The sequence below is a fragment of the Saccopteryx leptura genome, chromosome 2, assembly GCF_036850995.1.
Source record: "Saccopteryx leptura isolate mSacLep1 chromosome 2, mSacLep1_pri_phased_curated, whole genome shotgun sequence".
Taxonomy (NCBI): domain Eukaryota; kingdom Metazoa; phylum Chordata; class Mammalia; order Chiroptera; family Emballonuridae; genus Saccopteryx; species Saccopteryx leptura.
This window is the reverse complement of record NC_089504.1, coordinates 8,715,875-8,729,868: the sequence shown is the minus strand read 5'-3', so window position 1 is coordinate 8,729,868 and position 13,994 is coordinate 8,715,875. Positions and strand designations below refer to the sequence as shown.

At 49.6% G+C, this 13,994-nt stretch overlaps 2 protein-coding genes across 15 annotated transcripts in view; one reads left to right on the top strand and one right to left on the bottom strand.

The window, feature by feature from the left end:
• The window catches only part of RALGPS1 (Ral GEF with PH domain and SH3 binding motif 1), a 331,320-nt gene that overhangs the window by 202,264 nt on the left and 115,062 nt on the right, over positions 1-13,994 (top strand). The window lies entirely within an intron of this gene.
• ANGPTL2 (angiopoietin like 2) overlaps positions 1,227-13,994 on the bottom strand; it is a 38,852-nt gene continuing 26,084 nt past the window's right edge. For both annotated transcript variants that reach the window (XM_066367124.1, XM_066367123.1), the window contains 3 exons: positions 7,860-8,053; positions 5,315-5,585; positions 1,227-3,050 (listed from right to left, as the gene is read on the bottom strand). In XM_066367124.1, the coding sequence (XP_066223221.1) occupies positions 2,851-3,050; positions 5,315-5,585; positions 7,860-8,053 (665 nt within the window). In that variant the 3' untranslated portion in view covers positions 1,227-2,850. The remainder of the gene's footprint in view (positions 3,051-5,314; positions 5,586-7,859; positions 8,054-13,994) is intronic.

Sequence of the window (13,994 nt, the reverse complement as noted above, 5' to 3'; positions counted from 1 at the left end):
TTCCTTAGTGCCTGTCACCCAGAACCTTCTGGATGAACTGCTCTGGAGTATTTTTACCAGCAGTCTGACTATGAGCCTCATTCTCTCTTCTTCTGTGAAGTGAGAAGTCTAGCCCCCTCACAGGCTGCTGTGAGCTCATATAAGAAAACAGAAGTCCAGTCCAGGCACACAGGAGGTGTCAGTAAATATCACACCCAACTGCAGCTTTGCTAGGAAAAAGCTCTTGTATGATCATTTAAGAAGAGAGATTGTTGGGTCCAAAGGTGTAAGTGCATTTTAAACTTTGATATATACATTGCCAAATTGTCTTCAAAAATGTAGAATCAATTTACCTCCATCCAGAGTATATAGAGTACATATGTATCCATTTCCTTGTCTACTTAGAGGTTGATAGTTTTTTCATCTTTGCCAATCCGGTAGGAACCATGTGATGGTCTAGGCTTGATTTAATGCACCTCTCTAGTTATTACTGAGGTTGGAATCTTTTCTTCCTGGCCATTTGTGAGTCTTCTGATGTGTTCATGTACTTTACCAAGCTTTCTATCTTACTTTGAAAGGGTTCTTAATGTAGCATGAATATTGATTCTATATCTTTCTCCTGTTTAATATTTGCCTTTCAATCTTAGTTGTGTTTTGTTTTCCAGAGGGCAGAAGATTTGGAGCTTTCTTTAGTTATGTCCTTTAGTTTTTTCCTTTCTGGTTTTGGGGTTTCCTGTCGTGCCTAGAGACGCTCCACAATGCATGGATTTGTTTCACGGAAAGGTGGTCTGGCAGTTGGTGTGGAAGTCCGAGTGAATGAGGGGGATGGAAGTGCAGGGCTCCTGGTCTTGTGGGGAACCGGGTGCAGTAGTTGAGGGGAGAGGAGATGAGTGCTCACCACTGAGGCTGAGAAAATTGACCCGAGCAGTCAAGTAGATGCTGCCATTCGGTGCAATAGGACCAGACCTGGAGGAAGGTGTTTTAAGTGTTGACCACACTGCCTATGATGTGTGTCCAGGACATCCAGGCCACGACAGGATGTAAGAAGGTGGAGCTGTAGAGGACCATTTTGGCCTGAGATACTGTCATGATACTTCAGGGGCATAAGTGGAAACCAAAGACGGGGAGTATGATTTAAATGATTTTGGTGTGTGTCCCTGGTGCTGAATCTGTTCCTGGCTTTACTCTCAAAGGCTCTGATTTAGGAGGTCCCAGGAAGACATTCCAAAACAATAACACAGTGTAGATACATCCAAATAGCACTGATGTCTTTTATTGCAGATTTGTGTCATTACAAGGATAATCTGGGAATATATTAAAAAAAAACCCTCCCTTTTATATACATAAAACATGCTACATGGTACACTTTGTGGGAATGCTGAGGTAATAGGCACACACCCAGACATGGACAGTACCAAATGTTCTAACATCTCACTCGCTGGCCCACCCGCGCACTGGGAGGGTCTCACCTCAACTCACCGCTTGCTGCCTGCGTGGCAATAGTTCCGGTAGTACTGAGTCTGACACCTTATGGTCAACAGGACATTGAAAGCCACCTCACTGTAATGTAATAAAAAAGGGGGCCAGTGGCCCCTGGTTATTCAGTGACTCACAAGAAGTGGCCAGTTGTCATTTTTGTGGCACCTGCATTCTCCAGGGAAATGTAGTTTGGGGACGAGATGCGGACTCTAGTCAGCCTGAGAGCATGGGACCGTTGGTATGTAGCCATTTGGGGGTCCCAGTGATCAGATGATGACTTTTCTTCAGTTGAATATCTCCTGGGCAAGGTAGGTTATTATTTCCGTGAAAGTTAAAATGATGTGTAGGCTAAAGTGTGAATGGAAAATACAAAACTGCAAGTACATAATCTAGATGGCTGGTAGTTAGGTTTGGGCTTGGCCTTCCCTTTCCTGGCCAGAAACCTGGAGCCCAGACTTTCTCCTACTCAGAGGCTAAGGAATTTTGTCTAGAAAGAAAGGGCAGTGTGACGGAAAAGGCAAGGAGAAGGTAGGTGTGGAGAAGAAAGGAGCAGAACGGTGCCTGGAAGTCCAGCGAGTGGCCAGGGACTGACACACAAGGCACTTACTGAGCGGGGCTGAACGAACAAATAAGCAGATGGATGGGTGGGTGGATGGGTGGATGGATGTGGATAGATGGATGGGTGGTGGAAATCCTGAGAATTGAGGAGAGTATAGATACAGAGATAGAGGGAGATTTTAAAATTCCATTAGGTGCCTAAAGAGATTTTTAACTTGGAGACCTCTATGTGAGAGAATAGTGTTATAGATATTCCTGAAGAATTCAGGCATGTGAACCCCAAAAGTTAATCTTTGAATCAGAACTATACAGTCTATGATCTGCTGTTAGACTCAAGTAACAACATAATGAAATACTTTTCTCCTAAGAGCAGTGCTGTTGGTAAGAGCTTCAACATGTGAGAATTGAATATATGTATATTTAGGTATATAAGGCAAACCCATATATGTATCTAGATATATTACATGTGCCATATATCTAAATGCATATATATGTGGTGTACACATAAGTGTGCAAGGTTGGCTCAAACACATGTATATTATAAAGATATTTTGCAGTTATGTTTTTATTGTAGAGACTTAATTTATTTAAAGAAAGACTGGTCTACAGTCCTGTCCTGTCAGGAAACATGAGGGTCTGTCTGGTGTGAAGAAGAGTAGTAGGGACAGAGAATACTGCATGATTCAGTTTCGTTATCTGCCGCAGTGACTTGGGAAAGCAGAGTCACAGTCCTCCCAGCCCCCAGGTGAACTGGGAGGAGTTGCTTTCTGTGCTGGGGCCAGCACGCCAGGGCAGGCTCCTAGCGAAGATCACAGAGGTCAAAGGGGAGCTGGCTTAGTGGAAGGTGTTGGGATTGGGCCGGATCATCATCACCACTTTCTTGAGTGAGTAGGAGCCTCCTCGGAACTCAGCCCAGTAGACTCCATCCTGGTAGCGGCTCCGATAATGGCCCCCACGGTACCAGACCCCATTGAGATTGGAGTGGGCGCAGGCGTTATACCACCAGCCTCCTTTTTGGTAGTGGGCACAGTTTCCTGCAGGAGAGAAAGGAATGAGACGGTCTCAGGAAGGAGGCAGTTTTACCCGTGTCCATCGTTTGCTTGGGGACTTCAGCAGGACCCTCTCTGGGGGCCTTTGGAGCGAGAATGCTTGTGAGGTGGACTGGGCTTCAGACCTGCTCAGGCCTGTCTTTGGAGCTCGGCCTTCTGACTAACCAGCTGCGTGATCTTGGGCAGGTGACTAAACAAACCTCTTTGAGCCACCGAATTCTCACTGTGAAATGGGGATGAACACAGCGCTTCCTGCACAGGACCGCTGTGGGAGCTGACCTTGAACAAGGGCGTGCATTCCAGCACTTAGCCCAGGGCCCGGTATGGGGGAAGCACCAGGGAGGACTCGGCCGCACGTTTGAGTAGAAAAGGGACTGACCTGAGGTGGGCCAGGGAGAAAGGAAACGGTCTGTCTTAGGAATTTTTTTAAGAGTTGAAACTGTTGGATCAAGAGTCTTTATAGAATGACAAAGGAAGTGTTTAAGAGAAAATTCTTCTTTATTCCATATATATTTTATTTCATAAAAGAAGGCTATTTGATGAAACTTTTGGCACTGTCATGTCACTCTGGACTTTTCTGCCAAGGACAAGCAGTTTGGAACAACAGGAGAAGTGTGGGCAAGGCGCACATGGCTCGCAGGGGCACTGCCTTGCACAGGAAGGAGGAGGAAGGGAACTGCTTTCTGCTCGGCCTGCTAGTAGATAACACATGGGGTCCTCCGTTTCCTGATCAGGCCCAGGAAGCAGGCACCACCAGGGCAAGGGCTGCTCCAGTACAGCTTACGGTTGGGGGTTGGGTGGGGCTGGCAGCCCTGCTTCGGCAGAGGCCTTGGGACAGGTGAGGGAGAAGCAGGCCTGGCGAGGCAGAAAGCTCAGGGGAGATTCAACCCCAGGCAACTCAGAGCCCCAGCGGCCTGGGCTCCTCCTGTCATGTTTCTTGGGTTCCTCTGGGCCATGACTTGAGGCCACAAGGACCAAGGGACAGTGTTAGATTTGGGGAGCAGAGAGAGCCCTTGACAAACAGCTGGCCAGCAGAGGCCCCTCTGAGCTTGCTGCGCATGCCTGCAGGGGCAGGAGCACACCTCCTCTCTGCCTACTGACTGTGCTGCTGGCCAGGCCTGTGGGCTGGGGTCAGATACAGTCCTCTCGCTGCTCCCATGATGGCTGTCAAGGATGTCCCTGGAGTCTGACCGGCTCTGAGGGTCATCTTCTGGCCTTCCCACCAGTGAGTGGGGAGAGGTCTCTACATGTCCCCTGATGTAAGAAGGGCCTGCTGGAGTGTGGCTGCGACGGGGACCTTGGAGTGAGGACCTCCTGCTCAGTGTGTAGGTGGCAGAGCGCACTGGAAGTGCAGCTACTTCCTGGACAGTCCTCAGAGGGGAGGGAATAGCCTGTGGACCAGGACTAAAGGGGAGCTGGGCAGGAGAGAACCAGACTTGCCCATGGGAACAGACAGTCTTGGCCCAGAGGCAGGCTCACCCCTCAGGGAGGAGCTAGGCTTTGCCAACTTGCCTATCAGCTAGGGCCTCATCTCAAGGAATTGGGTGTGGGACCTTGGGAGGCAGGGGAGGGGAGGGGAGGAGGTTTGAGTCTGTGCTTAAAATTTTCTGTTTTCTCCCTTTAAAAAAATCTAATAAAGATTTCTTGGTGAAGACCTGGGAGTGAGGCTTGTGACCTTGGATGAATCCCTTCATCTCTCCTGCCTGCTTTCTCGTTAGCTTTGTCCAGCATCACCCTGACGGTGCATGCCACAGCGGTAATCAGAGAGCCACTGGGTCAGCCCTGCTGCTTGCCCAGTCCCAGGGGCATTCTCCCTCACTGCCTTCTCACCCTGCATGGTGGGCATGGTCCTCGTTTTCACATGTGGAGACTGAGGCCAGAGAGGTTAGGCAGGATGCCCAAGGACACAGGACTGATGGGAGGTGGGCCCACATGGTATTCCAGGGCGTATCTGGGGATGTAGTCCTGTACTCAGTGCCTCAGGCAGAGAGGTGATGTGAGTGCTCCCAGACTGGCCATCAGCTGTGTACTTTGTACACTCTTTACCTTTACCTTTTTGTAAATACCACTCTGATCCAGCTGTGTAAGGGGGATGGGCAGCGGGTGGAGGAGTGGACCTTTAGGGGCAGGGAGAGTCGGGCCGCTGGGCCCTGGGATCGTCCTGTTATCAGGCCCCAGAGCCTAGGGCTCTGGCTTTGGTTGACCTCTTTTCTCTGTCCTCTGCCCGGGGTTGACTCCACTGGTCTTACCTGTGTAGACATCGTGGTCTCTGTCTAGGGTGGTGAACTGTTTGCCATTGTGCCAGGTAAAGGAGTCGCCAGCATTGCCATGGTAGCGCCCCAGCCGCAGCTTGTAATACTCGCTCTCAGGCTCCAGGCGGAAGCTGGCGTATTCTGCAAAGACCTTGCGGCCAGACCAGTCCTCCATGGTCACCAGGAGTTTGTAGTTGCCTTGGTTTGTCAGCCAGTAGATATTCTCCAGACCCAGCCAGTACTCACCGTCGATGTTCCCAAACCCTTGCTGGGGAGAACACAGGAGAGCATTGGTGAGGGATAGGCAGATGTTTAGCCCTGGACAGAGGGGCCCAGAAACAGGCAGCGCAGAAGGTAGGCCTGAGCTCAGTTCCCCACTCCTCCACTTGGCTGAGACTTGATGAGTCACCTCATCTTTCTGAGCCCTAATCATGAATCATTAAGACAATTTAAGAGTACCTGCTCTGTGCTAGGCATTATGTGAACATGGGGGACGCCGTGTCACCATCCCACACAGCAGTGCAGGGCCAGGTGCTGTGGTGAGAGGAGAGCCCAGCACACAGCAGGCATGCAACAGGAGCTCCTTGGACAGATCCCTTCCCTTCCCTGGGGATGGCTGTGTGAGAGGGTCTCACATGATCTCGGAAGCACCAGGCAGGTGTGAGCTGTGACAAGCATGTGCCATGTCTAGCTGGGCTCCCTCTTAGTAATCTAAAATCTGGTGGCTTTGTTATTGTTTTTATATGTAGTTTGGGGAGTCATCAGCTGGGTTGTGGTCACTGAAAATAGATGGATTCATTAATAATAATAATAATAGCTAGGGCCCTGGCCGGTTGGCTCAGTGGTAGAGTGTCGGCCTGGCGTGCAGAAGTCCCGGGTTCGATTCCCAGCCAGGGCACACAGGAGAAGCACCCATCTGCTTCTCCACCCCTCCCCCTCTCCTTCCTCTCTGTCTCTCTCTTCTTCTCCCGCAGGAAGGCTCCACTGGAGCAAAGATGGCCCGGGCGCTGGGGATGGCTCCTTGGCCTCTGCCCCAGGTGCTAGAGTGACTCTGGTCGCAACAGAGCAATGCCCCAGAGGGGCAGAGCATCGCCCCTGGTGGGCAGAGCGTCGCCCCCTGGTGGCATGCCGGGTGGATCCCGGTCGGGCGCATGCGGGAGTCTGTCTGTCTCTCCCCGTTTCCAGCTTCAGAAAAATACAAAAAATAATAATAATAATAATAATAATAGCTAGTATTTAGTGAGCTAAATACTGTATTGCACTGTTATCATAACTTTACATAGGTTATTTTTTTAATTATTTTTATTTATTTATTCATTTTAGAGAAGAGAAATAGAGAGAGAGAGAGAGAGAGAAAGAGAGAAAGGGGGGAGGAGCAGGAAGCATCAACTCCCATATGTGCCTTAACCAGGCAAGCCCAGGGTTTCAAACCGGCGACCTCAGTGTTCCAGGTTGACACTTGATCCACTGTGCCACCACAGGTCAGGCTACATAGGTTATTTTATTAATCATTTTGCCAGCTCTTAAGAGCTAGGGGCTATCATCGTCCTCTAGAATGTGTGCACTGGAGCCTGGAGACCCTGTGTCAGAGAGCACTGGAGGGTGGGCCAGGATTTGAACTGGGAACCCAGTCAACCACTGTGCTCTGCTGCCTCTGAGAGAGAGAATACAGAAAGGAGGAAAGAAATAGAGAGTGCGTGTTCAGGAGCATCTGATTAGGAGGCAGAGGAGAGAGAGGAGAAAGCAAAGATGCAGGCTGGCTGGGAGGGTCAGGTAGAGCCATGGGCAGGCATTCTGATCAGGGGCTTTAGTGTCAGAGGCCTGGGCTCTGGCCACTGCTTTGCCACTTGCCCGCTGAGCAATGTATTTCACCTTCTCATCTGTTAACTAGGTTATTACCAGTGTGTCCCCTAGGGTGATGTGAGGTGAAACGAGGTACTAAATGGAAGCATGCAGTTGGTGCTGGAGCTGGTGCTGGTGTACGGCGGGCTCCCAGTAAACGGAGCTGCTCTGGCTGGCTGGCGCACCGCCTCTTTGTTTATAGGAGGGGACAGAGGTTTGGCCAAGCCCTAGAAGCCTTTCCTACCATGCGGATAAGTATTCAACTCTCTGGGAAGTGGGATCCCAGAGGATGAGCTCTGGAATTCGGACTGAGTATTCTTACAGTTCCCTATAGCACGCCCTTGGGAGCCTTGCGACTTGTCCCTTCTAACCCGTGTGAACAGGTCTTCTCCCAGGAAACCCCAGCATTTCTGCATCCCCACCCCAACTGTGGGCTCTGTGGTCTGGACTCCGGATTCTTGCCTCGCAGCAGCTGTGAGTGGCGGGCAGGGAAGGGGCTGCTGGTCCTCACCATTCCTGGTGGGTGTACAGAAATGGCCCTGTCAATGTCCTTTCTGCCCCAGATGTTGACTGCAGGGCTGCGCAGGCCCTGACAGGATGGCACATGGTTTCCCTCCGAGTGGCTCTGTCACTGGTCAGGCAGGCATCTCAAGGTGGGCCAGTTTTTTGGGGAAGCACAGATAGACCCTGTGGTTCTCACCTTGTATGTCTCCCAGTTCCTGAAGAAGTTGACAGAGCCGTCCAGACGCCTCTGGATGACGGTCCAGCCCCCAGGGTCATGCCTCTGGTCACACCACACCTGCATGAGCCGGTTGGTGTTGTCTGGCTTCACCAGGTAGATGGAGCTGGTGTCATGGCCATCCTCCAGGGCCTGCAGGCAGTCTCTCCACGGACCTGGGGATACACATGCACATATCACAGACTCCCTGTTGCCTGTCACCAGGCCACTGAGTCACACCACACGCCTCACTGCAGCTGTACCCTGAGCAAGCACAGCCTCTGTGACTGTGGTCCCCTCGTCCATGGTTTTACTTTCTGCAGTTTCAGTTACCCATGCTCAGCTATGGTCTGAAAATAGTCAATGGAACATTCAAGAAATAAACAATTTGTAAGTTTAAAATTGCGCGCTGTTCTAAGTAGCCTAAGTAGTGTGATGAAATCTCACACACCCTCCCACTATATCCTGCCTGGTATGTGACTCATTTCTTTGTCTAGCATATCTACGTTGTGCACACCCCCTGCCTGTTAGCTGCTTGGTAGCTGGCTCAGTTATCAGATCAACTGTCAAGGTATCTTTATTTTACTTAATAATGGCGCTACAGTGCAAGATGAGTGATGTTGTCCAAGAGGATGATAGAGAGAGAGAGAGAGAGATGTTGGCATGTATGTATACTGTATATATGTATATAGAAAGATGTTGGCACGTATGTACACTATATATAGAGAGATGTTGGCATGTATGTACACTATATATATATATAGAGAGAGAGAGAGATGTTGGCATGTATGTACACTATATATATATAGAGAGAGAGAGAGATGTTGGCATGTATATACCCTATATATAGAGAGAGAGAGATGTTGGCATGTATGTACACTATATATATATATATATATATATAGAGAGAGAGAGAGAGAGAGAGAGATGTTGGCATGTATGTACACTATATATATAGAGAGAGATGTTGGCATGTATGTACACTATATATAGAGAGAGATGTTGGCATGTATGTACACTATATATATATAGAGAGAGATGTTGGCATGTATGTACACTATATATATAGAGAGAGATGTTGGCATGTATGTACACTATATATAGAGAGAGATGTTGGCATGTATGTACACTATATATATATATAGAGAGAGATGTTGGCATGTATGTACACTATAGAGAGAGATGTTGGCATGTATGTACACTATATATAGAGAGAGATGTTGGCATGTATGTACACTATATATATAGAGAGAGATGTTGGCATGTATGTACACTATATATAGAGAGAGAGATGTTGGCATGTATGTACACTATATATATATAGAGAGAGAGATGTTGGCATGTATGTACACTATATATATAGAGAGAGAGATGTTGGCATGTATGTACACTATATATATATAGAGAGAGAAATGTTGGCATGTATGTACACTATATATATAGAGAGAGATGTTGGCATGTATGTACACTATATATATATAGAGAGAGAGAGAGATGTTGGCATGTATGTACACTATACATATATGCATGGTTTGGCATTTTCTGTGGTTTCAGGCATCCACTGGGGATCTTGCAACCTATCCCTCAAGGATAAGCGGGGACCACTATAATGTGACATGGAGATAGGAGCTCAGGGCTAGGGTCAGGATGCCTGGACTCCACGCTCGCTCCCCCTCCACTCCCTCACAGTGTGATTTGGGCAAGCTTCCTTACCTCTCCAAACCCCCAGTTTCCCTAATTTGTAGAAACGAGACCACCTTTACCTCACTGAAGGCTGTAAGGTTTAGGGAGATCATTTGTGTGGAGTTCCTGGAGTGACCTTCTTTTAAAGCTGCTTGTATTGGCAAAGAAAGATGTGTGCCTACTACCAGGCAGCAGTACTCATCGGCACTGTGCTGGCACGAATAGCCTTGTCCCATCCTGGAGACAGGTCACTGCCCTTCCTGAGCACTGAGGACTGAAGGTGGCTGGCGACACCTCGGTTCTGACTCCGCACTTGCCTTTTTAGCACCAGTGCTGTGACGGTTGTGGCAGGATTTTTTTTTTTAAGTAAGAGGAGGGGAGATAGAGAGACTCTTGCATGTGCCCTGTCTGTGGCCCCTGTCTGGGGCTGATGCTCAAACCAATCCAGTGGAGCCACTGGCTGCCAGTGGGGAAGAGAGAGACAAGGGGGAGAGGGAGAGGAAGAGAAGCAGATGGTCACTTCTCACGTGTGCCCTGATATGGAATCAAACCTGGGCCGTCTGCACCCGGGCTGACACTACCCAGTCAGCCCGGTCAGGGTCTTGTGGTAGTTTTTAGTAAATGAATTTCTATGAGGTCACAGGGGCCCAAGCAGTACCTCAGTTTTGGCCACATAGCCAGCAATTTCAGGGTACATTCAGACACTGGCCTCCAAATACCTTCCAGGGGACCAAGTTCTCTTTCAGCTCAATTTGTGGAGTTTCCGAAGAAAGCTCACTGGGGGCCAAATGCTTGGAGCTCACATGTCCTGAGGCGACTGTCCTATAGCAGGTCCATGAACTTAAAGGATGGTGTCTAGGACACACCCCAACCCATGGCTTTCTTCTGAAACAGACCAGGTGTGATCTTCGATTTTCTGTGACCTCACTGAGCTTGTGCAGTCCAGCCAGAAGGAATAGTTACTGTAGGTCTTTCCCCATCTCCCCGGTGGTTCCCTGTATTTGGATGTCGGCCCCATCAACAAGGAGGTACAAACGAGTCACCAAAGTCCAAATAAGCTGGGTTCGTCTTCTTCCTTACCTGAGGAAACTTGAGAAGGTCATCAGGACTTAGCCATTGAACTACATATTTTAAAATAAATGCCACACTTTGCTGCAACTTCTCTTCAAAATAGTTTCCAAACTGAGAAGCGTAAGATCAGAAGTGCTAGGAAAATTCCATCCCGTTCTTTCTATTAATTTGTATGTCTACTCAACAACTATTTATTGAGTCCCGGGCCGGCAGGTGCTGCGCTGGCAGCGGGAGCCAGGGCAGGGCAGGGCCGCTCTCCTGCCCAGAAAGGGAGGAGCTGACCTCACCAGCCTTCTCCTGACTTGAATTCCTGGGGAATCTTGTCCTCCCCTTTCTGTGTGTGTAAGAGGGTGGGGGCGGGATGACTCCTGGGGCAGGTGTGCTCAGCTTTGCGTGTGGATCAAAGTTCTCAACCTCCTTCCGGGCTGGTGGTTGGGCTCAATTAGTGCACAGGTGGTGGCAAAGCAGGAACAGTTTGGTTGTTTGTGCTTTGGGACACTCTCAGGCAGGCCTTTCCGAAGTCTTTGCAGCTGCGTGTGAGCAGCCTGCCTGGGACCTGACCAGGAGGCAGGGCTGGCCGGCTTGCCCCTCTGCCCCCAGGGCCCCGAATGGCACCGAGAAGAAAGGTCAGTGAGGATGCTCACAGCTGACAGTTAACCCAGGGGGCTTCTCCCTGCACCCTCCAGGGACAGGCTTCTCCCCCGTCTACCTGTTCACCAGCCCTCTCCCCTCCCAGGGGTGGGGCAGTACCCCACACACCACCTGGGAGCAGATGTGGCTCAGGCAACTGCTTCCATCTTTACCTTGTGCCTCTTCCATCCTGGGAAGGGGAGGCCAGAACTCAGAAAGAACATTCTTGAAGGAGAAAAGGGTTTGGTTGTGTTTAGCTCACAGCCCCAGGGATCAAGACTGAGAATGGGAGTCTGTCCCCAACAGCTGGAGCAGAGCGTGCAGGGAGGCCTCCACACTCGTTCCAGAGCTAGAAGCACAGGAGAGGCCATTTGAGCAGATGCTGGTGCCAGAAGACCCAGCAGAAGCCCGCAGAGTAGCACCGACCGAGACCCAGCAGCCAGGCCCCTCACCACAGGGCTCCTGGGGAGTTCTGGGCAGAAAGGCGGTTTTGAAAAAGGTGCCAGGTGGGGGTGAGGCTCGGAGGCCCCTGGAGAAGGCGGGGCAGCCTCAGGGCTCCTGGCCTGAGCTACTTTTGAGGGTACTGTCAATGGTTTTAGCTATGCCTTTGGCATTTCTACAAAGAGCTCTCTTTAAAAGGCAGGTGTTTTAAAATGTTTTGGAGTCACGGGTCCCTTTAAGAATTTGGGAAGAGCTTTAGACCCTCTAGTCAGGAAAATGGACCTCCAAACCCCAGGTTATGAACCCCTCGTTCTAAGAGAGTCCTGACTAGACTAGTAGTAATAATGGAAGACTCCTACAAGCCAGCATGCAGTGAGCGTTTACCATGTGGCTATCCGTGTATTTACATACTCCCTCCTTTCGACACACCAGTGAGGCAGGTAGTGGTCTCCCCATTCTACAGAGGAGGAATTGGGAGCTTGGGGACATCAGGTGCCACCCTGAGGTCATAAGGCTGGGCAGAGGCATATCCAGTATCTGAACCTATGGGGTCTGGGTGGTCTAGAGCTCACCCTCTATCTCTCTCTCCTTTTTCTACAACCAGAGTGAACTCCAGAGAGAGGGGGCCAGGCTGACTTATCTGTATGTCCCTAAGACTGTTTTTAATCTTAACTAGTCAGCCAGGTTAAGAAAATAAAAATTTACACTTTTTCTTTGTCAACGTGTTACACCCTTTAAAAGAATCTCTATTGATGATTTGTATATTTTCTATGCTTACTTTTTGGTGTCCTTTGCCCATTTTTCTTCTATTTTAGTATCCTTTTATGATGTAGAAGTTTTCCCCTTTTTTTTTAATTTCTAAGGGCAAATATGACACTTCTTTCCTTTAAGATTTTAGGAGTGGCATGCTTTCTAAGGCGCGGAGTAGGTGTGAAGTGGTGGGCAAGAACAGAAATCTGCGCCTGCTGCCTGGGACCATTAGCTTCCACTGATAACAACGACAACCACGTTTCCAAACAGTTTCCCCTTAGAGACCTATGCAGAGCTCTAGCAGACCTCCTGCATCCTAACAGAGGCCCTTTTCCTTTAACAAAGGTCAAGAAATTAAATGATGGATGAAAAGTAGTCAGGAAAATGTACTTAGCACTGAAAGATTGGCAAACGCTAAGTAGCAGAAAATGGCAGCAGTAAGTTTGCCATGTGGCTCCATTACAGTGGCCATTCAGAACTTCCTGCTTTGATGAGAAACCTGTCCCTGTTATGTACACCTACACTGGGTCACTGTACAGGGCCAGCCCAGGCATCCACTTTAACTGAGGATGCTGTGGAGGAAATGTGGAGGTGGGAATAGGACCCCAAACTTGGAGTCAGAAGGCCCTGGCTCAAATCTTGGTAGCCTCATCTCCTTACAGGACTCTGGACAGGTCCTCAAGTCTCTGTTTCTTCTTCTGTAAACTAGGGGAAAGGACCCTATCTCCTCTGAGCACAGCGCCCAGCACGAGGCCAGAACAACTGCCAGTGGGGGTCCTCTCTTCCTTCCCTTTGGTAGATGAAAGCTGACAGTTTGTAAGTTGTCCACTCCTTGCCACCCCCCACCACCACATAAACAAGTATCTGCTTTTGAACTTCTAAGACTAAATGTAAGGTTATTTACTGAGAGGCATATTTTAAAAACTAGAACTTCAGTGGAGAGGTCCACAAAGATACATGGAAATGAAGAAGATACATGGAAATGAAGAATGGAAGTCTTTTTTTGTCAATGAGCTGCATTTCCAGCGTGCGGGGACAGAGCTCTCCCTTTGGAGCAGTGCAGAATGCCCGGGTATTTCCCTTGGCTCCCCTTCTGAGAGGGCAGCTGTGCCCGGATCGCCAGGCCAACACTAACTCGGCAGCACCAGGCTCTGAGCGGAGTGAGCGCCCCGACCTCATCTCTATAAAGACTGTATTTATAGTCTCGGTGGAGCTGCGGCTGGGACAGTCCCCATGCAGGGGAGTGTAGCGCCATGGCCGCGCTCAGTCTGCGTGCTTCCTCCAAAAAGCGACCCAGGCTGTAGAAAGCACACAGGGCCTGAGGTCAGGAGGCCTCAGGGAGACAGGACGTGGCAATGGGAACACAAAGCGTGTAGGTCTTGGGCCTCCAAATCCCAGTGTCAAAGCTGGAAAGTATAGAGGTGACCAGGTTTGGGTGCCAAAGTCCACTCCCTGCTTCCTTCCTTCTGTCTGGGGTTCTTGACAGAAGAGGGGCCAGGCACACAAGGAACAGCCTCCCAGGGAGCCGGAACCACTCACTAA